The sequence below is a fragment of the Trichosurus vulpecula genome, chromosome 5, assembly GCF_011100635.1.
Source record: "Trichosurus vulpecula isolate mTriVul1 chromosome 5, mTriVul1.pri, whole genome shotgun sequence".
NCBI classification, from domain to species: Eukaryota; Metazoa; Chordata; class Mammalia; order Diprotodontia; family Phalangeridae; genus Trichosurus; species Trichosurus vulpecula.
In genome coordinates this window covers 103,960,867-103,985,918 of record NC_050577.1, presented here as the reverse complement: position 1 = coordinate 103,985,918, position 25,052 = coordinate 103,960,867, and the positions used below count along the sequence as shown (strand labels likewise).

At 43.6% G+C, this 25,052-nt stretch overlaps 1 protein-coding gene across 1 annotated transcript; it reads right to left on the bottom strand.

Moving 5' to 3' along the window:
- Positions 1-5,364: 5,364 nt before the first annotated feature.
- TRPV5 (transient receptor potential cation channel subfamily V member 5) lies at positions 5,365-24,588 on the bottom strand. Its single transcript, XM_036761224.1, has 15 exons — positions 24,461-24,588; positions 20,646-20,743; positions 20,347-20,469; positions 19,587-19,718; positions 19,111-19,209; positions 18,498-18,673; positions 17,959-18,105; positions 15,305-15,517; positions 11,853-11,939; positions 10,917-10,993; positions 10,454-10,619; positions 10,153-10,219; positions 9,438-9,706; positions 6,367-6,473; positions 5,365-5,668 (listed from the first exon to the last, which is right to left on the bottom strand). Exons 1-15 carry the CDS (start codon positions 24,586-24,588, stop codon positions 5,365-5,367), a joined length of 2,193 nt encoding a protein of 730 aa, XP_036617119.1.
- Between the last annotated feature and the right edge of the window lie 464 nt (positions 24,589-25,052).

The window sequence follows — 25,052 nt, the reverse complement described above, 5'->3', positions numbered from 1 at the left end:
CCACTGAAGTTGCAGCTACTCAGAAAGGTTGCTATTCACCATGAAGTTAATAGACCAGAAACAACTATAGAATATTTACAGATGCTCCGAAGTCTCTGCAAGATAATTTACAATACCTATCATGAACAATTTTCTGGAAGCAGGTCCCCCAGCCTCTTCCATTTAGGGAATTGCATTATTGGTATCAATACCCATACTGATAAGTACTGAGCTCAAAGTTCCCTGTTACACAAAGAAAAAGCAGAAAGAGTCTCTACCCTCAAAAGTTTACATTCTACTGGGAAGTATAACATAGACACAGATTGGTACATTCAAGATACAGAATAGATGGCAGATAACTTTAGGGGTGAAGACAGTAGCATCTAGAGAGTGGGCATGGACTCTTGGAGGAGCTGCTCTTGTGTGGTCTGTAAATATTGAGCAACAGAACAACCTGACCCTTTTGGATCCTCCTTTTGCTTTAATTGTGCTGTTTATGTGGAGTGCCTAGTTGGGGAGGGGAAGGGAGTTTTCATTCTCTGCTCCCCAGGAGCAGCTGATTTTGGCATACATAGAAATTGTATGCTTACACATGATCTATTAGAAGAGTGTATGAATTTGAATTTTTCCAGGTTACAAGATGACAGCAAGTGAAGCAATAGATTTCATTCAGAAGCACATTTCTGAAGAAAACAATTGACAAAGTAGGAGAGTTCCTGGACAATGTTCTTGAACCCCAATGTCCTTTGTAGAAGAATGATTTTGATTTCCTAGGCCTTGCCATCCCCATAATATAGTCATTTATCCAGAGAGAGAGATGTCCTGGGAAGCACCCACCTTGGGGATTGCACCATGGCTGACTCCATCCTTGGGGGTGACTGGAATAGGGTGAAGCTGTAAGACAGGGAAGTAGAGGAGCTTGTTGATAAATGAGGAGATCAGGGTGTTTGAAGGGACAGCATCAATATATTGTAGTCCCCAAGTGGAGAGGTTGAGTTGAAGAGAATGATTGTGTTTCAAGGCCTAAACTTGAAAAAGGAGTGAAGGTGAATACCATCGGATAAAAGAATCTGGACCAGTCAACTTTTTTTCTTTTCTCTGAATGCCCTTAGCAATTAACACATCTCTTAGGTCAATTATAATGTTCTTCCCTGTATTATATTTATTTATACAACAGGCAGCTAGGTAGGGCACTGGATTGACCACTAAATCTAGAGTCAGGAAAGCCTGAGTTCAAATCCAGCCTCAGATACTTACTAGTGATGCGACCCTGGGCAAGTCACTTAATCCCTATTTGCCTCAATTTCCTCATCTATATATTGGGGATAATAATACCCCTCTCCCAGGGTTGTTGTGAGGATTAAATGAGATTTGCAAAAAGTGCTTAGCACAGTGCCTAGCACATAGTAGGCACTAAATAAATGTTAGTTATTGCTTTTAGTATTGTAATATAACCCACTCCTACTAGACTGTAAAATCCTGAGGTCAAGGGCTGTCTCTTCTTCATTTTTGCCTTCTCCACAAGTACAAGCACAGTAATTCTTGCTTTGTGTTTTCATTTTTCACTTAACATTGATCCTTACTGAGTCTATTAACCAAACAATACTTAATAATAGCTGACACAGTCTTTTCAGGTATGCAAAGTACTTCACTTATATTATATTATTTGATCCTTATGACAAGCTGTAAGATAGGTGCTATTATTATCCCTAATTTATAGATGGGATGAGAAAACTGAATCTAATGAGAGAGTAAGTGACTTGGCTGGGATCACACAGCTCTTAAGCTTTTGAGAGAAGATTTAAACTCAGGTCTTCTAGATGCCAAAGTCCAATGTTCTGGACACCATACCGCCAAATAACGTTGTTGTTGAGTGTCAATCTTGTCCGATTCTCCATGACCCCATTTGGATTTCCTTGACAAGGATACTGGAGTGATTTGCCATGTCCTTCTCCAGTTCATTTTACAGAGGGGGAACTGAAGCAAACAGGGTTAAGTGATTTGTCCAGGATCAGTAAGAGTTTGAAGCTGGATTTGAATTCAGGTCCTCCTGACTCCAAGGTAGGTGCTCTATTTGCCGTGCCACCTACCTGCCCAATAACATTACAAAATCATACTCTTGTTAGCTACTCTTGAGATTTTCTTTAGACCATCTGGCCCTTTTAAGACTTCATACCAGATCCAGCTCTGGATATTCCTCTCCTACCCTTGTCTCAGGAATAATGAGGCAAGAAACCTGACCTGTAGTGGCCTCGGGCATTGGTTTAGGTCAAAGGCTTGATGCAAACTGAGATAACTTCTGACCTTTGCTGGTCCCTCTAAGCAGGGTGGGGGCAGGTAGCAGAAAGAAATGTGTTCTATGATCTTTGTGGGTCCCCTAGAGGGCACTTTCCTTACTCATAGTATGTCCTTGACCACTCCTGAACCAGACTCACCTCCAGCCCTAACCATTCCCCTCAGCCATACACATATCCAGTGCTCCAAAGCACTGCTGATCTAGCCTACTCTCTCAGTGCAGTCCTGGGGGAAGGGAGGCAAGTCTTAGTGATCACAGTGACATTGAGGCTGAGCTTCAGTGACTCAATTCCATTCCATTTCCAGGGTCATCTATCACCTTACCAGCCACCAAGCCGCTGCCCTCATACTCCAACCCTTCTTCCAGTTCTAGAACCCTAGTCAAATCAAGTCCATCTTGGAAAAGACATGTCAATCCACTCTGCTCAATCTCCACCCATAATCCCTGGGTAACTTTCCAAACCAAAACATCCCTCCCTGGCCACCACTCCCTGGTCTATGTTGTTTCTCCTTATTAGGAAACAAGTTCAGTAAGACAGAGACAGCCTTCACCTTGGTATTTGTGTTCCTGGAGTTTAGCAAAGTACTTGGTACATTGTTGGTTAGTCATTTCAGTCTTGTTCAATTCTTTTTGACCCCATTTGAGGTTTTCTTGGCAAAGATACTGGAGTGGTTTGCCATTTCCTACTCCAGCTCATTTTACAGATGAAGAAACTGAGGCAAACCAGTTTAAATGACTTGCCCAGGTGTCTGAGGTCAGATTTGAACTCAGGTCTCCTCTGTTTGCCACTGGGGGAGAAAATGGCCAATCATTCCAGTATCTCTGCCGACAAACTCCCCAAAAGAGGTCACAAAAAGTTGGATAGGACTGAAATGACCTGACACATAGTAAGTGCTTAATACATGATTTTTCATTCATATGCATGATGGAGAGGGGAATGCTTATTCTCATGTAATACCAATTAGACTTTTAGAGACCAAAGGGATTAAATTCAGCACAAATTTATTAAGCAGCTACTTGTGTAGAACACTGAATTAGGTGTTGGAGAGATGAACAGTTTAATCGATGAGACATAAAGCCTACCCTCATGGAGCCTGTGATCTACTACGAACGGAGAAAAACCACATCCACAACTATGTCACATTTAAAAGGCTTAAGTACAAAATAAAGTGCTATTTGAAGTCCATGGGGGAGGTTGTTATGGAAAAGCAGGGGATCAGGCAGCTTTATGGATGTAAGTGGCTTATCGGTTGGTCTCTATGTGATAGGGAAGAAATAAACCATAGAAGAGGGGGAGAGGAAGGGAAGGGACAATAATTCAGGTCTTTGGAACAGCATGAGCTGGGAATGGAGATAACAAACTACTGGACATGTTGAGGGAGAAGAGAATTTAGCTGGAAGGTAGAGTACATTAAATGAAGTAATATGAAAGAAGACTGGAAAGCAGGATATCTCCACATACTGCAGGGCATTGAATCCCAGGTACAAGAGGTTGTACTTTAGGGGCAGGTAATTAATAGGAAGCCAGTGAAGGTTTTAGAGCAAAGAAATGATATGACTATAAGTATGCATAAAGATTGGTCTGAGACTAGTATTCCTTATTAGGGACAGAAGTAGGGGGAGAAGAGAGGTCAGAAAACTTTAGACAGCTAGACCAGCTAAATGCTATAGTTGAGAGAACAGGGGCCTAGAAGTCAGTCCTACTCAATTTGAACCGAGTTCAAATTTTCCCTCAGATATTGTGACCCAGAAAAAGTTGGTCAATATCTCTCTATCTCAGTTTGCTTCTCTGTAAAATCGGATGATAGCACCTACCTTCCAGGATTGTCGTGAGGATCAGATGAGATAGCCCACGTTTTGCAAACTTTAAAGCTGTATATAAATACTACTCATTATTTGATTTGATTCTCACACCTATACTATTAAGTAGAAATAGTAGGCATCATCTAAATTGAACAGGCAAGTCTTCAGCTGAGAAATCCTAAGGGATTTGCCCAGGTCACACTTGTGCTTTTTTTTTATGTAGGCCAAGTGGTAAGCTGGGTTCAGAACTCATTCTCCTAATCCTATTCCGTGTTCCATCCACTTTATTGTATATGCATATGTAAGGACTCTCTGGTATTCAACTTTGTGTATGCGTCTAAATGAATAGATGTCTCTCCATGTCTTGGATCATGAGTTCCTTAACAAAGGAGGCCTCCACTCCCTGCATCAAAACCAACTCCCTCTCTACTCCCATTTCCTTATGTGACTCTCCCACTTTTTCTGTTCTCAGAACTAAATACCTGGTGTGGACCAAAAGGGAAGTGAGGGGCTGTTGTTCTAGAAGTCATTAGAGGATATTCCCATGATGCCAGTGCCAGTTTGCCTTCAGAAGAAAGCAAAATAGAAAGTGAAGACAGGGAGATATTGAGTATATTAATAGTATTGCCACATTACAGGTGTAGAAACCATCTTCCCAAAAAGGTATAGTCCACAGAGAGTATTAGCATAAGACGTATGTAGGAGGAGCTAGCCAGGAGGAAGTGATAGAGTCCAAAAGGAGACATTAATTTTGTATTTTATTGTGTACTCATAATATGCAAAGATTAAAGTACTCTTTCACCCTTCTGAAATGCTAATGACTGTAGAAAAGGGACTTCCCATTACAAATATACACCAATTCTGCATAAATTAGAAGCCTTATTAAAGGAGAGAAGGAAATGGTGTATATATGCCTGATGGGGCTATGGAAAAATATAAGGAAGAGGTGGAAGAGCTGAAACTCCTGTCCAAGACATTGTTGGAGCTCCTTTCATCATGGCTAACCCAAACTTTAGTACCGACACCCTCTTCCTCCCGACATGGTGAACTTGGAGTTAAAGGGCATTTGGCCCAACCCTTACTCCTTTGCCTAGGGCATAAGGATTTGTGGACAGAATGACCAGCACTCTCCATTGTCAGAGAGGGATAAATTATTGAAAGGGCTGGAATGACCTATATTCCACCGGTTACTTGGGAATCAGGATAAGTCACATTAAGATAAATGTTATTCTTCCTCCACTCCCAAGTGTTCTCTGTCAAAAGTCCAAGAGTCAAGTATTTGTTAGTCATACATGGTAGACTTTCTCCTCCTCATCCTCGTCTCTCAAATCTAGACCATGGTTCACGTGGCCCAAGGTGTTTCTTCGAAGGACCTCCCAGCCCCAGTGACTGGAGCTACTTTGAGATGTAGTTCGGGATAAGGAGGGTGTTGGGGCTACCAATGAGGCCTTCCCCAGTATTTTACCCATCTGCTTGGGTGGTAGCTTCTCAGATAGATGTTCCTGTTCTGATTCATCTTGGTCAGAGGATTTGAGGGCTTCCACATATCGGAGCACACGAAGAGGGTTGAGATCTTGGAGGTCTTCCACTCTGCAAGGGAATGGGAAGAATAGGGTGAAGGGGCAAACCATGGCAGGTTGGTGGTGGGGTGAAGGAAAGGAGGAGGTCATAGTGTGTAGGAGGTAGGAAAGGATAGGGAGTACAAGAATAAGAGAGAATACTAGGATTAGGGAGAAAGCAGCATCATAAAAAGACCATGTAAAATGGAAGGGAAATGGACTGGAAAGAGTAATGAAGAAAGGAATTGTGGGAGAATGAGATCAAAAAGACCTGGAGAGAAGGGTGGAAGACAGGAGGATTAGGGAATTGAGGGAAGAACCAGCTGAAGGGTCCAGATGTACAGTCTAGACAGCAGAGTAGGATTGCTTGCCCAGTTTTTGTTAGGGACCATAAAGTAGAGACCAAAGAGGAATATTGACAGAAAACAAATGGTACACACACCTGCACAGACATGTAAACACACAGATTTACTCATACTCATATTCACATGGTCCTCATTCACATACCGGCTATATGTTGTCCCTAAACCACCCCCCTCCTCAGACTTCAGAAACCCAACTTTATAGAATGATTTCTCCCCCTAGTGGATCCAGGAGGAAATCTCATGAAAGGAAGTGGGATTGTCAGAAGGTCAGACTGTTGGGAAAGGGTTATGGAATAAACAGCTCTCTCCACTTACAGATGCTCACATATCAATACATGGATATGAGACACACACTCCTGCTCACCGCAAAAACCAGCGATCTCCAAGTCCAAACTCTCTTCCACAGATCCCTGAGCGAGGCCACAGGCATCGTGGTAGCTTCCTCTCCAACATTACTGTGGTGGCCACAACCTTTGTGGGGAAGTTGGGGAGGGAAGAAAATGATCAGAAATGGGCTAGATATACTGAGAGAAACAACACTAAGGGAAAGGTGAAATGGGAACAAATAAAATACAGATGGATGTCAAGAAATAGGAGAAACAGAGAAGATAGATGATGCCTATTTAGAAGAGAATTTGGGCATCATTAGACATCAATAAATGTTGACTAATAACAAATAATACTCTATTAAACCTATTCCATTTTTCATATGGTTTTAGATATGCTCAGATGACAGACTTGTGTAGATACAGTATATCTTAATTTCAGCAAAGAACTTAAATTAATTCTCATGGATAAAATAATTAAATGTGAACTAGATAGAAATGCTGTCTACTGGATTTAAGGTTGAACTAATCCTAATTGAGAAATTAGGACCAAACAAATCCTAAATTGACAAAGTCTTGATTAATGTCTCTGTTAGTCTACAGATGTCCTTGTCCTATTCAACAGCACCAATGAATTAGATTTAAAAAAAAACTACAAATATCACAAAAGCTGGGAAATATACCTAACATAAGAGAAAGAAAATCACAACCAAACTGAACCTTTATTTTCTTGGCTGTCATATGGGGTAGGGGTTGGTCAGGATCTCTGGGTTAATAAAGTCACACATTTAGAATTAGAAGGACCTTAGAGGTCATCTGGTCAAACCTTGTAATTGAAAGGCTTTTGTTGTTTGTCCTTTGTTTGTTTGACCATGACATGGGGGAAGATGATGACATGATTTGCAAGTGAATTGGATTTAAGTGAGAGAGGGATGTGCAAAGTCACCAGCCTTACTTTCTCCTCCAGAGCCATCTGGGTCCAGTGGCAATGGGGTCGCACAAGTAGCAGATATGACATCAATCCTTTAACTCTAAATCCAGCACCATGGGTCCTTTTTAGTTCATGTGTGTGTGTGTATGTGTGTGTGTGTGTGTGTGTGTGTGTGTGTGTGTGTGTGAGAGAGAGAGAGAGAGAGAAAGAGAGAGAGAGAGAGAGAGAGAGAGAGATAGCTAATATGCTCTCTCCCAAAATGACCCAGTGAAATAAGTAGATTTAGCTCAGGGGGTACGGAGCCAAGATGGCGGCTGGAAAGCAGTGACTTGCGTGAGCTCCCCACCAGGTCCCTCCAAAAACCTATAAAAATGGCTCTAAACAAATTCTAGAACTCTAGAACCCACAAAATAGCAGAGGGAAGCAGGAATCCAGCCCAAGACAGCCTGGATGGTCACTGGATGAGGTCTATTTCGCACGGAGCCGGGAGTGGAGCCCAGGGTGGGCAGTGGCAGGACCAACCAGACCAGAAGCTGGGCAGAACAGGCCCTAGTGCCCTGAATCAGTGAGCTGTGGCAGTTACCAGGCTTCTCAACCCACAAACAACAAAGACAACAGAGAAGGTTAGTGGGAAAAGCTGCGGGGGACAGAGTGAAAAGAGTTCACAGTTCGGCCACCACCCTGAGGGCAGCGGGGGGAGGTGCAGCTACAGAACTACAGCTGCAGTTGCTTCTGGCCCCAGGCCCACCTGGTGGGAGGAATTAAGTGGCAGATCAGAGCAGGAGTGCAGAGCCTGCTTAAGATCTGAGTCCTGTCCAGGTTGGTGGTTCTTGGGGAGGGAGGAGTGCTGGTGTGGCAGAGCTGGCTGTATAGAAACAGCTCTGAAATCAATGGCGAACCCCCTCAAGCTTGGAACAAAGTACTCTTTACTCTACAAGCAGTCACACCCTGCTGAAAAACTCAAGGGTCAAGTAAGTTGGCTGGGAACATGGCCAGGCAGCAAAAACACACTCAGATTCAGTCTCAGACTTTGGAATCTTTCTTTGGTGACAAAGAAGACCAAAACATACAGCCAGGAGAAGTCAACAAAGTCAAAGAGCCTACATCAAAAGCCTCCAAGAAAAGCATGAACTGGTCTCAGGCCATGGAAGAGCTCAAAAAGGATTTGGAAAAGCAAGTTAGAGAAGTAGAGGAAAAATTGGGACGAGAAGTGAGAATGATGCGAGAAAACCATGAAAAACAGTAGCAAAACTCCCCCTTTTCTAGATTCCCCACCTGCTAATGTGCTCTCTCCCCAAAATGACCTAGTATATATATTTATTCTTGTATTCTTTCTCTTTTCTTTCCCTTCCTCCCCCTATTTCTTCTCTCACTCTCTCCCTCCCTCCTCCTCTCTCTGATCTCTCCCCTCCTGCCCTCTGTTTCTCCTCCTCCTCCTCCTCTTCTTCTTCTTCTTCTTCTTCTTCTTCTTCTTCTTCTTCTTCTCCTTCTTCTTCTTCTCTTCCTCCTCCTCCCCCTCCTCCATCCCTTCTCCTCCTCCTCTTCTCTCTCTTTTTCTCTCTCCCTCTCTCTCTGTATGTATGTGTGCTTATACTTACATATGTTATCACCGCCAGTAAGATATAAGCTCCTTAACTGTAGAATGCTTACCACAGTGCCTGGCATATAGTAAGTACTATATAAATGTTTGCTATTATTCAGAGTACAGACTGTTCTATTTTTCTTCTTATTTCCTTAGTACCTAAATTAGTCTCTGACATGTACTAGGCACTTAATGAATTTATTCATTGATTTAGAGTGCCACTATCATGATCTGTGCCCTCCTATCTCCTCAAATACTATGCCTTATTCAGTCAACATTTATTAAGTGTTCACTGTGTGCCAGGAACTATACTAAACACTGGGAAAGCAAAGAGAAATAAAAATTCAGACCTTACCCTCAACAAGCTCAATATTCTAATTGTGGGGACAGGGGAGGCAACAGAGTAGAATATGTAAAAAAAAAAAAAGCTATGTACAAGATGTAGACAGTGTAAATTAGACAGAGGTTATCAGCTTTTGAATTCTCTCCTTCAGCATATCACCATCATAACTAAGATATTTCTTCTCACTCTCCTCTCAATGTTTCCTATCAACCAAATACTTCTTGCAATTGTGGTTTACCCTGGGGGAACTCACCTGGGCTCTCCAGAGCTCATCCCGTTCATGGGCCACCCGCCAGTGAGTATCGCCCATCATAGCAATGAAGAGGTTGAGCATCAGGAGTACGGCAATGATGGCAAAGGCAAAGTAGACCACACTGTACATGAAGGGCAGATCCACATCATAGTTGGCAGGGCCATCAATGATTGTAAGAAAGAGCTCAAAGGTGGTGAATAATGACATAGGATAGCTGAAGAATTGGCCCAGCTTGCTTGGGTCCTCTGTCTGAAAGATGATATAAAACGCTGCTCCACCCAAGGGAAAAGAGTGCAGGAAAGAGTGGTTACCATAATAATCAGAGGTTGGGGGTTAGCATATTCCCTGTCCTTTTCTCCTTCTGATACAGCTAATGTTGAGACTTTCCATGACTCTAATGAGACAACCCACATTTGATACTAATGACTCTGCTAATATTAGGATTAGCGTAGTCCAGTCTCTTGATATGATACAATCTATAATAAAAAAATGACTTGGCACTGGGGTTCACATATTAAGGAACTGACCAAGTGAAAATGACATGGATGAATAAATGACTAAATTATTATGTGTCCAACCTTTGGGTATTATTTCTTTCCTCTGTTTATCTCATATTTGTATTTGTGCATTTGTGGGCAAGTGTGAGTTTATGGACACCAAGACTGGGATAAGATAAACCAAAAATTACCAGTGGGTTAGTAAAAAGTGACATTACCAGAGGCAAAGCCCAGGATAACCACAGCCATCAGCCAGCAAAATCGTAATAGATCCCCAAAAAACATCTGTAAGGGCCAGAGAAGAGAATGAAGGACTGAGACAATCAGTTCTCAAATAGTTGCTCCTTCCTCCCCACAACACAATGAGTCTATCCCTAAAGATCCATAGCCTCCAGGATAGTTTAGTTTAATTCATAATCCTTGTCTCTAAATCTCTTCAGCCTGCTTACTTTGCTTCTTTGGAATAATTCAAGCAAAAAGATGCTGTCCAGCCCAGAAGCTGAAAGAAGGAACACTGACCTTCTGGATCATGATGGTGAAGGGGCCCAACATCTGGAATCCTCGGGCAAAGTACATAACATTGCACCAGCCAAGCACCAGGGCAAAAGACATTGGCACCACCTCCCCAGATGTGCTGGTGAGCCGCATCACCATGGTCACTAGCACCATGCAGGCATAGACGATGCTTGGATAAGAGGAAGGAGCAAAACATAGGGTACATATGAAGGAATGACTGGTAGGCTGTCCCAGGCCTTGGCTGCAATTTGTGTGTGACTTCCACCATTGACATATACTTATACACACATAATCACATACACAACACACACATTCAAAATCCAGCACCTATATTGCCTCAATACAGACACATAGACTCTCTGGAGACAGGGCTCCTGGGGTTGAAGGCTAGCTAAGATGCAGAGTGCAGCACCAATACTCTGGATGAATTCCAAGGTAGGGAGGGAATGAGAGAGAAGGTACTCACATGATGACATGGAAAGGTCCTCCAAGGATGGTGTGTCCAAAGTATTGAGTGAACCCAATTCTGAAGACATCTGGAATCTGAGGAAAACATGGGTATAATAGCAAAAGGGACAGTTGCTTTAAGATCTCCAAAATTCTATTGGAGAGTGAGGAGAGGGGTTCTGCCAATTTTCCCTTCCTCCCTCCCACTACCTTTAGTTTATCTTCTGAATCAGCCTCAGTGTCCTGGAGGGGGCCCTCATGTCTATCTGCTTAGAATCAAACTTTGCTTCCCAACAGTGCTGCTCAATGGTCAGGGGAAAAGACTGAGGAAGGTAACAGGGACCCTACCTAAAGGCAGAAATGAGAAAGCTTTGTTTAGGAGTGATGAAGAAATAGTAAGAGGATGAACCTTGATTCTCAAGGGTCAAAATAGTGGATGTGAGCCTTAGAAGGAGGTTGGTGGTGGTAGGCAATTTTCCTGGGATTCACCTTCCCTTGGAAACTTCTGCCTGCACATTCAGTCCTATAACATTTCCTCTGCTACTGTGGGCTCAAACCTGGCTCTCCTGACTTTTCTTAGGACTCACCTTCCCTTGGCTTTCCTGACATTAGTGCCATCTCTTGTCCAGATCAAGTGGTTAGGATGGCCTTTTGGTGCTTCAGACATGTTACCATGGTGATGCCATAAGTGCCCCCTGCCAGCTAACTTATCTCTATGGAAAGGGCTCCTCATTTCAGTAAACAAATCGACAAGTCCTATCTAACTCCTTGCCTTCACTTAATATATGGGACTGCTTTGTCTTCATTCCCCACTTATTCTTTCCTGAGGGGAAAATGCCAATCATGAATCAGAAATTGGGATAGCCCAAAGGAGCACCTATGGGACACATGGGGCCCATTCTAGGAGACCAGAATATCTTTATTATTTAAACTAAGGGGCTAAGTCATCCCCTACCTCTGAGAGTAAAATGGCCACAGCCCCAATGACAGACACCAGCTCCCCAACCAGCCGAACACGATCCTCATAGGTCACGTAGGATTCCTGCAGGGGAAATCAGGGTCAAAAGTTAGATGCAAAGTGGAAAATGATCTCTGTCTTCAATGAGGAATCATAGCAAACTGACCCAGAACCTCTCCCAATCACCTTAATTGTGCCCATTTGGTTATCTTCTGTAGTAGGGACTTTATATCCTATATATTCTATGTAAGCAAGTGTTTAAAGATAATGACTGAGCAAGTGCTAATCAAGTTTCTTTCTCATTAAAAATTTTTTTTTGAAATTCAAGTAACTTTGAGTATAGATGATCATGTCAAGAGCAGAAACCTTTCTAATCACATGTCAATTATGAACAACTATAAAGACCGATCATATACAAACAAAGCTTCTTAGGGCTTGAATAAGGTGAGGATCTCAGTTTTCTCTCTGAGTACCAAGTGAAAATGCTAATCCTGGGTGGAAGCCTAAGGAAGAGGATCCAAGTCATACAGTGAGTCCCAGTCTGACTCCTTGTATAGTGAAGAGAGTTAACAGGGGCCAGGCCAGAGAAAGTAGCAGAAGAGCTCTAGGACCTGGGATTGGGAGTGCATTTGGTAGTGGTAGTGTGTTGGTGGTGGTGGGTCATTTAGAAAATCAATGATTATTAAATCAGAAAGAAAATTCCTCTTAGGCCTCTCTAAATAACCCTGGAGAGGGTTAGTCATTCATAATTTAGGGTGATAATTAAATCAGTATGGTTTTTCTTATAAAGAAGAGACTTGGAATTTTAAATGGGGTTTCAGAATACTTTTGCCATTTTGATAAGAAATGGCTTTGCCTTCTCTCCTCCTGCCAAAGACCAGATGGTTTGGATGACTACTTGTCAGAGACACAGCAGAAAGCATTTTATTCATATTTTGGGTTGGAGTTGCAGTAGATGGCATCAGAGATTCCTCCCAACACTGACATTCTAGGATTCTATGAAAAACTTGGAGACCCTGGAGATGTAGCTGATGGTTTTCTTCCTAAATGCCTTCATTTTCCTTATTCCTATATCACCCCACCAACTTCATCTCCCAACCTCCTCTCCTTAACTATCTCTTCGCTAGTCTCTCTCTACTTGGGGAGTTGTCTTGTGGCTGCAGCAAAGAACAGAGACCTCCCCTCAGCCTCTGTCCTCTCATATAATAAACCATCTTCTCTCAGACCAGGCTTCCTGAAAATAACCAAAGCTACTTGAGTGCAGCTCTATGGATAAATGAGAAAGAAGAGCAAGTATATTTAGTTATCTAGATGTACAATTATAAAGACACGGAGCTGATAAGGAGCTCAGTTTTGAATAGCTGAAGACAAGTTTCCCTGTGATTTTCCTATCAACTCGTACCTAACTATTTTTGATTCACAGTCCTTCTTCCAGTGCTTAAGGTAACTACAAAGAATCTATGTTCCCTTTCTAGAAGGAATCTCTCTTATTTGATCACTGACACACCTTTAAAAATTAGCTATAATCATTTAGCATACACTCAAACACCAGCATAAGATATCATGCATGTGATGGTTGGGGAGGGCTATACCACATGTACCCATACAAACATATTACCAGTAGCCTCAACCTAGCTAACACTTGCATTCCCTTGCTCTCTCTCTCTCTCTCTCTCTCTCTCTCTCTCTCTCCTCTCTCTCTCACTCTCCCCTTCTCCTCCTCCTCCTCCTCTTCCTCCTCCTCTCTCCTATCTCACCCCACTCTTTTTCTTGGAGATTCCTATGTAGGGAGAACATAAAATCACAGAACCATAGAATCTTAGAGTTACAAGGGGCTTTAAAGGTCATTAGATCCAAACTTTTAGCCATAGGAGTCCTCCACAATGTCTATGACAGGTGGTCTGACAGGTGAAAAGTTATTGCCATTGAACTCATATTGACAGTATACACAGGAATGAATGGACAATAGGTATGTTTGTGTTGGCTAGACATATCAGAAGTGTACTCAAGCATGTCTGAGCAGAATCTCCCTTCCTTAAAACAACAGAGTTCCCTTCTGACATCACAAAGACTCATCCTCTTTAAAGTGTGTGTGAACATGCACTTGGGGCAGTTATGTGGTGCTGTGGATGGCACGGTGGGCTTGGGATGCTGAACACTTTATCTTCCTGAGTTCAAATCTGGCCTCAGACACTTACTAGCTGTGTGACCCTGGGCAAGTCACATAACCCCGTTTACCTAAGTTTCTTCATCTATGAAATGAGCTGTAAAATGGCAAACCACTCCAGTGTCTTCGTCAAGAAAACTCCAAATGGAGTGGCAAAGAATTGGACATGACTAAAACAACCCAACAACGAGAAAACATGAGTGTAATGCATTTTGCATAGCAACTTGAAACCATAAATGTGTTCATATCTATTATCTCATGGGATCTCCCCAAAAGTCCCATGAGGTTCCATTACTATTATTCCTGTCTCAAAGATGAGAAAATCAAGTTTTGGAGATTTGTTCCAGGTCCCGTGGCTAGACAATAATTAGACCCAGACCTGAGTATTGTGGCTTCAAAACCACTATCACACACTCTACAGGAGAGAACAAGAGGAAGGGAACAAGTCTTTTATTAATTGCCTCTTACATGCCAGGCACCATCTAAGCTCTTTACAAATATTATTTCATTTGATCCTTCCAACAAGGGAGGTAGGTGCTATCATGATAGCTCCCCATGTTACAGGTGAAGAACCTGAAGCAAACAGAAGTGAAGTGACCAGGGTCATAGGGTCACACAGCCAGCAGATGTCTGAGACTGGATTTGAACTTAAATGTGACTGCTTCCAGGCCTAGTGCTCTATCCACTGAAGAAATATGTCTATGTGTTTTGTCATCTATAAGATGATGTGTGGGATGGACCAGAAGTCCCTTCTACTTCCATGATTATCTAGAAATATGTCTCAAAATCAGTAGTTCTTGATTGAGAAGAGGGTGAGGATGTGAGTGTAAAGACTCTGAGACATCAGAATAATACATCTGGACCTATCAGACACATACTCAAAATTTCTTTCTTTCAGGAAGTTTTTTCCATCAAACTTATCAGGCTAGTTATCTTTCTATTTAACCGAGGCCATCCTTTAAGAGCCTCACTTCTTTCTAAGAACCACGAATCCCATCTGATCTTATCCAGTCCTGGCCCTTCAGTTTTCTCTGGCCTCGTTTCATTAATTATCCCCTCTTGCTAGTCCCCTCATTACCATCACCTCCAAATCATCTTTCCCTTTGGGAGTCACCTTTCCCAAACTCTTGGTAGCATAGAACACCTAGAGCCCAAAGGGAGGGGGGGAAGACAGAGGAGAGGAAGGAATATTGGACCTAACTGTTTAGGGAATTCCATTTTTTTATCTTCAGCACCCTGACCCCCTTTCCTCATCTTTCCATCCCTCTCCCAAGGCAAGCACCTGAAGACATTTTTCCTCAAAGATATCAATGTCTCGTGAGTTAGTATGGTTGCTGTTCCGAGGCTTGAGAGGACGGTAGATACAGCACATTGTGAAGCAAATCATGTAGAGAACGTAGATGGCAGCCAGAGCATAGAAGTATGGTCTCCCAAACCTGTTCCACTTGAGGCTCACCAGTTCCTTCACAGGGGTCTGCTCCAGGATCTGGCGGACCTGGTAAGAAGGAGGAGGTAGGCCCTCAGGGAACATGTGGCCACTGACTCAATTCACATCAACTCTTATAGTATTGCCCCACAGAGTCCTGGGGGAGGATAACAACACACCGTTATGAATAAGGCTCATTTCTGGAAAACCTTACTCAAGATTTCTTTTTTCCAGGAAGCTTTCTCCAACTCTTTCTTCTCCTTTCTTTCATTTCTTCCATACATAAATATGTACTCAGTTTATACCGTATTCATTTATACTCATGGATGTATTGCTTTGTAAACATTCTTATGTCAATTCAATTAAAAAAAGATAGCAACATGGTACAAAAGATAATAATACTAACAACAATAGAATATATATGGCAATTTTAGGTTTCCAAAGTGTTTTATATTTTTATTTCATTTGGTTCTCACAACAACCCTATTTTATAGGTGAGGAAACTAAGGCTTAAGAGAGTAGGCCAAGGTCCCTCAACTACTAAGTGTCTGAAGGAGGATCTGAACTCAGCTCTCCCTGACTCCAGGTCTAGCACTCTATCCACTCACCACCTGGTAGATAGAGCACAGTGTTTGACTCATAGGCTACTGAATCAAGGAAGGTGAGAAAGTGCCACCACAGTCAGTAGATGCAAGGGATGTGAGGAGGGTGGCATAAGCAGATGGCAGACTTCATACAAACAACCATGTCCTCAATTTATGCCATGCTCCCAACATCTTCATACCCATCATCCGCTGGACTTCCTGTCACTTTCCCACCACTCTTATTTTGGTGATAATTTCTCTAGCAGCTGGGCTTGTTTTTTTATTTCCTCAGCTCTCATGGTCTTCATCACCATTCCACTTCAGACACCCATAACCACCTTGGACCTTTTCATTCACATTTAAGAGAACTGGAACTCTTGAGATTTTCTTCTCTCATCATAGCCTCCTCTCCTTCTAATTTTCATGTTCCTGCACCCTTTCAGAGGTTATCTCAACATTGTTCTCTTGTCCCAAGTCTCACTGCCTCAACTTCTCCTATTTTCCCAATCCCTCAGTCTCTTCCCAATTTAACTTGCCTTCTGACCCTGGATGGAACACACTCTTTCAGAAATATTCTAACCAGCACCTTAGAAGCCCTTCTCTCCTTTGAACTTATGTCATGCTTGCCCCCATTCTGGGTAGATTACAAGACCCGTTTTTTTCCTACTTCCCATCCGCAGCTACCACTTGTTATAGATGTTACAAGTACATGAAGTCCACCACAAATTTAACTTCAGCTAGACCTTAACAGACATCCAGGCCAGTTCAACAATATTTCTATATATGTCTAGTTGGTTAACTATTAAATTTCCCATATCATCTAACATCAAACATTTTTCACTCTCCTTCAACGTCTGGTCCAGTGTACCTTCATTCTAGTCATCAAGATAGTTATCTTTCTACTTAAGGGAGGCCAAGGTCCCTCAGGCATCCTTTAAGAGTTCCCCTCCTTTCTAAGAACCACAAATCCCATCTGATCTTATCCAATCCTGGCCTTTTTAGTTTTCTCTCTAGACTGGTTCTATCAATTATTCCCTCTCTCGAGGACCTTCAGTTCCATCACCTCCAATTCCTCCTTCACTTTTACCTGCACTAGAATCATTCATAATTAGGATTTCTCTGTCCTAATATGTTATCATCAACAACATCATTCATTCATTCCCTCAAACTCCTTTTTTCCCGTCTTTTTCTTTACTTTTGTAAAAGTATTTTTGTAGCCAAATGTTATAAAAGTATGTTCTTCTCTCGCTCACTCTTCAAATCTTTGCAATCTGGCTTCTCACCCTACCATTCAGTTGAAGCTACTCACTCAGTGACAATTGTAAATTGTCAATGAACTCACTTCATTGGCAAATTCCATCTTCCTTTTTGTAGTTCTGTCTCCTCTCCTCCATGAAGTACTTGATGCCATTAGCCACCTCTTCTCTTCTCCCTGCCCCATGTACTTTTCTTCCACAGCTTCTTCAATGTGGCATTATTTCCTCTTACGTCTTTGACAGATTTATCTCTAGTTCCTTCAGGGGCTCTTATTTCTCTTTCTTCACTTTCAGTGCAGGCATTTGGTCCTTGGGTACTGTCTTCCTTAGCACTTACTAGTATCATTTACTCTCCCGGCTTCAACTATCATCTCTTTTTGGAAGATTCCCAAATCTTCATCCTCTTTGCTGAACTTCAGATTTATGCTTCCAGCTGCCTATTTAACATTTCCACCTGGATGTCTCAGATTTAGCATGTCCCAAATTGAACTCATCATTTCTTCCTCCCTACCACCCCCAAAGCCCACTCTCCTTCTGCCTTTCCTATCTGTGTTAACAGTGTCACTAGTCACCTAGGTTCTAAATTTCAGTGGTCTTCGCTTCTTCTTTCTCCCTCAATCCCAACAGCCAATCATTCCTCAATTCCTGACCCATACGTTTGAACCCTTACCTCACGCTTCTTGGTGGAGACAACAAGCTCCAGGAAGGACAATTCTTCTCCCCAAGAATCAATGTCCGTGAGATCATACAGCGTGGAGGTCAATGGGCCATATGTCCATTGGATATATTTGCGCTTTTGCATCAGATGCTTAAACATCTTATAAGGGGAGGTATAGCATGAAGGTTAGATTTGGAGAAAGAGCTGAAGGAACAGTACATTGAGAGCCATTTGGAGGAGTGGCCATTTGGAGGATAATGGTTGCCCCCACCTTTGACATCTGGGAGTAGAAGGACCCCTACTCACACAGAAATCTTGGATTCCTTTCCTTTCTCCCTCCAGAGATTCCCTCTAGATCTCTGAAAGAGGAGAGGAGAGGAAAGGATGGGAAGAAAGTGGTTTGTCTATGACTAACTCCTAGCATGTGACCCTCAGGTTACTAAGGTTTAGGGGTTTGAAGTAAAAGGCTAGGAATAAGGTATTTTGGAGACAGCAGTTTGGGGAGAAGGGTCATTTGTGAGGGTCAGGATTTAGGGGTGAGTATTCCTCACCACAGTGTTGCCTTCTACACCAGCTAACTTGAAGGGGGTGAGACCCTGGTGGTTGGAGATGTGCTCAAGTGGCTGCAGGTGACTCCCATGCCCATCATAGGAGAGCAATACATTGTACATCTGGCAGGCAAAGTTTTTGGCAGGTTGCAGGATTAGGAGGTGCAGCACTGTGTTTCCTGGTGGGGAAGATATGGGGCATTAGGAAAATCACTGAACCTTCCACTGCTGTACGAGAAAAGTGGATTCAAAATCAGGATTGTTAGGAAATCTATGTCATTAGTCCAGCTCTTTCATCATCCATGTGGCCCTGGGAAAGTCACTTAATTTTTCTCATCCTCGATTTTATGATATTAGGAACCAGAGAGTTGGCCTGAGCTTTCCCTAAGTGCCCTTTATGACATGACATTCCTAAAGTTTTTTACCTATCCAGCCTTCCTTCCAAATTCATCCCATTTATTAAGTACCTACAATTTGCCAGACACAGTATTAAATACTATTGAGTGGGCCCCATGGTTCTCTATAGATACTTTTCCTAACTTCTGTTCAAGTTTCCCTCATTCTAAGCTTCCCACCCTCCCCACCCCAGCCTTCACTTTCTACCTGTACCTCTTACCCAAGTAGTCCTGGGCCCTGATGTCAGCTCCAAATTCGATGAGTAGTCGAACAATCTCCTCATTGCCAATGCAAGCAGCAAAGGACAAAGGGTGCTCCCCTAGGGTGGAAGGAAAGAAAGATGATAGAGTGGTAGGAGATGGGGAAAGGATGGGAACAGAGGTATCTCACTGTTTTGGAATAGTTTGACACTCTTCTCTGTGTTTCTGTTTGTGGCTCTGTATGTAGCTGCCAGTGGAAGAATGAATTTGATGGAAATCAGAAGTATAGTATGGAAGGGAAGGGAAGAATGAGAGGGCAGAGGTCATATTCAGTATGATGGAAAGGAAGTCTTCAGTCATGCAGCATAGATTGTAGAGAAAATGACATTCCAGAGAAAGGGGTTATGAGCATATTCTCCCCTTCTCCAATATGTATTCCACATTCCCACCCAACTTACTTCCTTGATGTCTTCCTTTCACAAACTGTGGCTCTTACCAAAGTAGAAGAGTTTGTTTTGACGAAAGGCCCTTCCAGTGGCTCGGGCAGAAACACTGGCCCCACAGGCCAGCAGGGCCCTCACCAAGTTCACATTCTGGTTCACAGTAGCCATATGAAGTGCTGTCTGGCCTGAGCAACAGGAAGACTTGATCAGGCATGAAAAAAGACTCTTTCACGGAGTCCTCTCCAATATGGGGCCTGCCCCCCTCCCAGTGGGATACTCCCATGAATGGCCATTTCCACTCTGAGACACTTCCAGATGCAATATGAGACACTGTTAGTCATGAAGACAATCTGTCCCTAGGGTCACTCTGGAGCCCTTTAAAAGATCCACTATCTTATCCTGAAGAAGGATGTCCTCTCTGATCTATGAGATCTCTTCATCTGATGATACAAAGAAGATTAGCTTTGGGAAAGTCCCAAGAGGATATAGCCAGATACAGTAGATACAGTCATGGCTTCTCCCAGTCCCTTGACTCTTCAACGTGGAGGCACAATGGCTGGAGGAAATGGAAGATAACTTGGGGATGAGAGGCAAAGAGTGAAATCCCAACAATCCCGAGGCTGCTTCCAAGCCTCAGGGTAGCTTCTTACTTCTTTATTTCACCACTCCTAACAATTCCAGTCATCAGAGAGGGGTCTTTTTCAAGGACAAGGCTAAAAACTTTGCTAACACCTTGCCTTATAAATCCCCCATTCTCTCCCCATAGCTTTCTAGCCCCTCCCCATAGTTCTCCTTTGCTCTGCCACTCCTTACCTGCATACAGCTCAGAGGTCATTGGTTCATTCACCAGTTCAGGAGCAACCTCCATCAGGAACTTGGCTGCCTCCAGGTTGTCATAGAAGGCAGCTATATGTAGTGCTGTCTCCCCCAGGGCCCCTGGGGTTAGGTGGGGGGAGAGACAGGAAGGTCAAAGATATCCAGGAAGGGTCCCATGCTGTCAGAGACAACCTCTAGGTGGACCCACTAGGAAGAGTACACAAGGAGTACACATGCAGCTTAAGGTAAAAAACTGTTTCTCCTGCCCCCTTTTCCATCCTATGTCTAGTCCCCACCTCTTTGATGAATATCACAGGGACCATCCAGAAGCAGCTTCTTGAGGGTGCAGAGGTCATTCTCTTTGGCTGCCATAAGTAGTGGGGACTCCAAGATCCTAAGGAGAGAGAGATGGAAAAGGGGGGAGAGAGCAGGAAAGAGATAGGCAGAGAGGGAGGGGAAGTTGAACAATCAAGAAAAAGAGAATCGGAGAGACAGGGAGAGCAAGATAGACAGATGGAGAGACAGACAGACAGACATGGAGAGAGCAAAAGAGAGGGAAGGAGAGAGAGATAAAGAGACAGAGATGGCTGAGCAGAGAGATACAAACCCTTTCCATAAACTTGCACACACACACACACACACACACACACACACACACACACACACGCATGCACGCATACATGCCCATGTATACCCAGAGCCTGTTTCTCTGAGAGGTCATACGGTCAGTTTAAGTGAATGTTTTTTGTTTTGTTTTTTTTCTTTAGGTTTTGTCTTTTTTTTAAAAAATTATTTATTACTGAGCTAACTAAATTAATAGGAGCTCATGCTCTGGAGCAGATCTCTAGAGCAGACCCCTAAAGCAGACCCAGCTCCAGAGTAGGCAGGAAAAGCCTGTGGTGCTTTTTCTTTAAGAATGAAGTTGGGATTTGTATTGAGACTGAGACAATACAGAAGAAAAGGAAATTTGGTGCCTGAGAAATGTTGAAACAGTGCTTTCAGAAAAAGGTGGTAGGTGGGTGTGGGAGAGTGGGGGGGAGGAGGGGGCGGAGTTGTGTTCCCAGCTCTCAAAGCAAAATTTCAATCAATGTTGGTTAATTATTTTTATTATAGGAAGTGGATGCTGGGGGTGGGGAGGAGTTGAGGGTTAGGGAGTAAAGGTCTCTATGCTAGGTTCACATCTTAGGCTAGAGAAGCCTTTGTCTATCCTGCAGTGTGTTTTGTAAGATTATGTAAGAGAACACTATGCTATCGGCAGAGTAATTCTAATCGCTAGGCCTGGAGGTATCCAAGTCAGCCTGAAGGCTCCAAAGGTAGAGGTCCAGGTTGCACTAGATAACCTCTGAGGTGCCTCCTCAATCTGAGCATCTACAAGCCTAAAAGACCACTGAAGTTAGGAAGACTGACTAGGGAACTCTCTGTCAGACATCTTTTTTCTGTTGGGCCCTTATAAAACCTGATAAGGCCAGCTTTGGGTGGAGTCAGAGACCAGGATCTTTGCCAAGAAAAACCCCAAAGGGGTCACGAAGAGTACCTGGGTTCAAATCCTGCTTTGGACTCTATTACCCTCATGATGGACAAGTGACTTAACCTCACTAGGTCTTGGTTTTCTTATCTGTGAAATGAGGAGTTGGGCTTGGTAGCCTCTATAACTCTGGAATCTGCCACCTACCACATGATTGTGACAGGTACATGACCAGTGAGAAACTGGCCCTGATGAACATGTTCAGCGAGCATGCCCAAGTATTCTATTCTATTCATTTGCAAATCCATTAATTAATCAATCATTTATTTAGCACCTACTGTTTTCAGGCACTGGCCTAGAGGTAGGAGCAGCCAGGTGGCAAAGTAGATAGAATACTGAGCATGGAGTCAGGAAGACTCATCTCCCTGAGTTCAAATCTTATTTCAGACACTTACTAGCTGTGTGACTGTGGGTAAGTCACTTAACTCTGTTTGCCTCAGTTTCCTTATCCATAAAATGATCTGGAGAAGGAAATGGCAAACCACTCCAGTATCTTTGCCAAGAAAGGCCCAAATGGTATCACAAAGTGTTGGACATGACTGAGAAATGACTGAACAACAGCTGAAAAATCAACATCAGGCTGGAGATACAAAGACAAACTCCAAATAGGCCCTGCTTTCTAGGACCTTCACTTTCTAATGGGAGAGAGAGTATACAGACACGCATAAAGGAATAATTCTTGTAGTGTACTACTGACCGCCATGTAAACTATAAAGCACTATATAATGAGCTGTAACTATCATTTTTCTTTATTATTATTATCATTATTAAATCATAAGCAGTGTTGCCTAGTGGATGGTGAAGCAGTCTTAGGTCTATCTGTTCCACCTCAACCACATCCTGTTAGTGTGACCTAGAATAAATCATTTAACCTCACAGTGTCCCCCAGGCTACTCTCTAAAAATCTGAGCTACATTCCAAGCAGTTGTCACTGGGAAGTTTTCTGTACTAATGAAATCATAGGTCTGGTCTTTAAGGGAAAAAAAGAAAAAAATAGCTCAGAATGAATAACTAACTATTCACCCAGCTTTGTTGCTCCTCAACTCCAGTCTCTCTCATTGCTTCAAGAATTTTACAGCTTGAGAGCAAGAATCCTCTCCTCCTCCCTTCTCCCTCCTCCCACTCCCTTCCTGAACTCTAGAGGCTGACTCTGGGTTTTTGGGAGTGAGAAGGAGGGTGGTTGTGGTGGTGGTGGTAGGAGAGACAGAGAGTGTTGGTGGTTGTATTTGTGGTTGTGGTTAGGAGTGAGATTTTCTCTCCCAGTGGAGGTGTCTGTGTTTCTTAATCTTTGTTTGTTTCTCTCTCAGCCTGGATTTGAGACAAACAAGGCAAGGCCACAGCCTGCTCCACCAGACGAGGTGAGACAGTGGTGGGTTCTGGAGACTGGCTCTGGCAGCAGGAGGGGAGCTTGGGTGACCAGACAGCATGAGGTGGCTGCTGCCTGCCGGCTTCCAGAGGGAAAGGGCATTTCAAAGTCAATAGTTCAGGGCTCAGAACCTGCCCCAGGGAGACTCCCTTTCGTTTCTCCAGTTATCTGGAAACTGAGACTCAGAGATGAGATATCCAGAAGAGAGGATAATGGGACATTGCTTCTTCCATAAAAAACACTCACTCCATGCCTTCCCCCATTCCTAACTTTGTGATTCAGCAATTCAGGCTCTTCCTTCTGTACCCGAAAGCCTCGCTCAGAAATAAGGAAACTTTTGGTCCTGAGGAACAATTCTGCTAGTGGCTAGTCCTAGCTTGGAGGCTCAGTTTCTACCCTCCCGGTTTGAGAGCACAGTGTGGTCTGAACAGACATAGAGACAAGACCACCTCCCTAAAGCTCCTCCCTTCATTTCAGAATACAGAATCTGAACTGAAAGATCCAATCCTTGGGAGCAGGGTGGAATATCCCAGGTGACAGATTTGCCTAAATCCCAGTATCACAAGTCAGGCCTAAACTTCAAGGGGCCAATACCCTTTTAGAAACAAATAAAAATGCTCAGATAACCAAAACCTAGCTCAAAACTATCCTGAGATCTCAAATCAAAGGTTCTTGATTGATCTTTTGTATTGTAGATTGACATTCAGTGACTAGGAAATCTGTGCTAGTTCCCACTCCACAGGAGACAGACTGAGAAGCCAGGGTCAACTCTGGACCTTGAAACAATGTGTTCTCTCCCTTACACACACACACACACACACACACACACACACACACACACACACACACACACACCCTTTTCCTTCTTTTTCCCACCCTGGCCCCACTTCTACCCCCCTCAAAGAAGGGAATCACGATGGGGCACTGATCACTGCCCTATCCTCTGTCCTGAAACTCAAAGCCCAAGGCCTCCCTTAATGCAGCCCCTAAAACCTGAGCAAACACCTCCAATCTGTCTCAAGAAGCAGAGGATGTCTTGTCCCAGCCCCTATCTGACTCCAGAGGCTGGAGGAGGGGACTGTTCCAGCCAAAACCCCGAGAGGTAAGAGGGCAGGGCAGGAGAAATGACTTAGCAGAGAGCCAATTTCTCTGCTGAGACACTAGCAAGGATGTTGGGGTTGACAGGAAGCTCAGCTGTGCCAACCCAGGGGGGAACTTACCTCTTCTGCTGAAGCATGTTGGCCTCATCCAGGCTCTGGGTCCATATCTGCTCTCTAAGCATCCACGTTCTAAGAAGCTCCCTAAGGTGAGTCCAAGCTCCCCTCATCTTGAATGGAGGACCCCCCATGTTCCTTCTTCTCAGAGCCAAAAGCTTGAGGGAATGTCCTAGGGAGAATGGACCAGGAAATTCTTTGGGGTGCCAAGAATGGGGTCAGAGACCTCTGATCAGTGTGCCTGTATGGGATGAGTTCAGGGTGAGGAGACTGCAGCTGTACAGCAGGGGAGAGGAGGGAGGAGCTGGAGCTCTTTATAGAGCTGAGCCCCCAGTGCCCAGAACCCAGCCCTACACCTGAGGCAATTGTGGAGGGAGAGGGAGGGGATCAAGTGTACTGACTGTGGGACCTATGCTAGGAGAGGGACAATGGGGGAGGGGGGTGGGAACAATGGGGAGGGACAGACCTAAGCCAGGACTGGGTGGCAGGCATTGGGAAAGACAGACCAGATTACAAAAAAGGAGCAGTGGACCATCAGAAGGATTTAATCCAACTCCCTCTCAACTCACATCATCTTTGTTCCCACCTCATCCCCTTT

Excerpts from the sequence above, each read along its gene's own strand:
- TRPV5 (XM_036761224.1), bottom strand. The coding sequence starts at position 24,588 with ATGGGGGGTCCTCCATTCAAGATGAGGGGAGCTTGGACTCACCTTAGG. Across the intron at positions 20,744-24,460 it reads AACATGCTTCAGCAGAAGAG|GATCTTGGAGTCCCCACTAC; the intron begins GTAAGTTCCCCC and ends CTCTCTCCTTAG. Across the intron at positions 5,669-6,366 it reads GGAGATCGCTGGTTTTTGCG|AGTGGAAGACCTCCAAGATC; the intron begins GTGAGCAGGAGT and ends ATTCCCTTGCAG.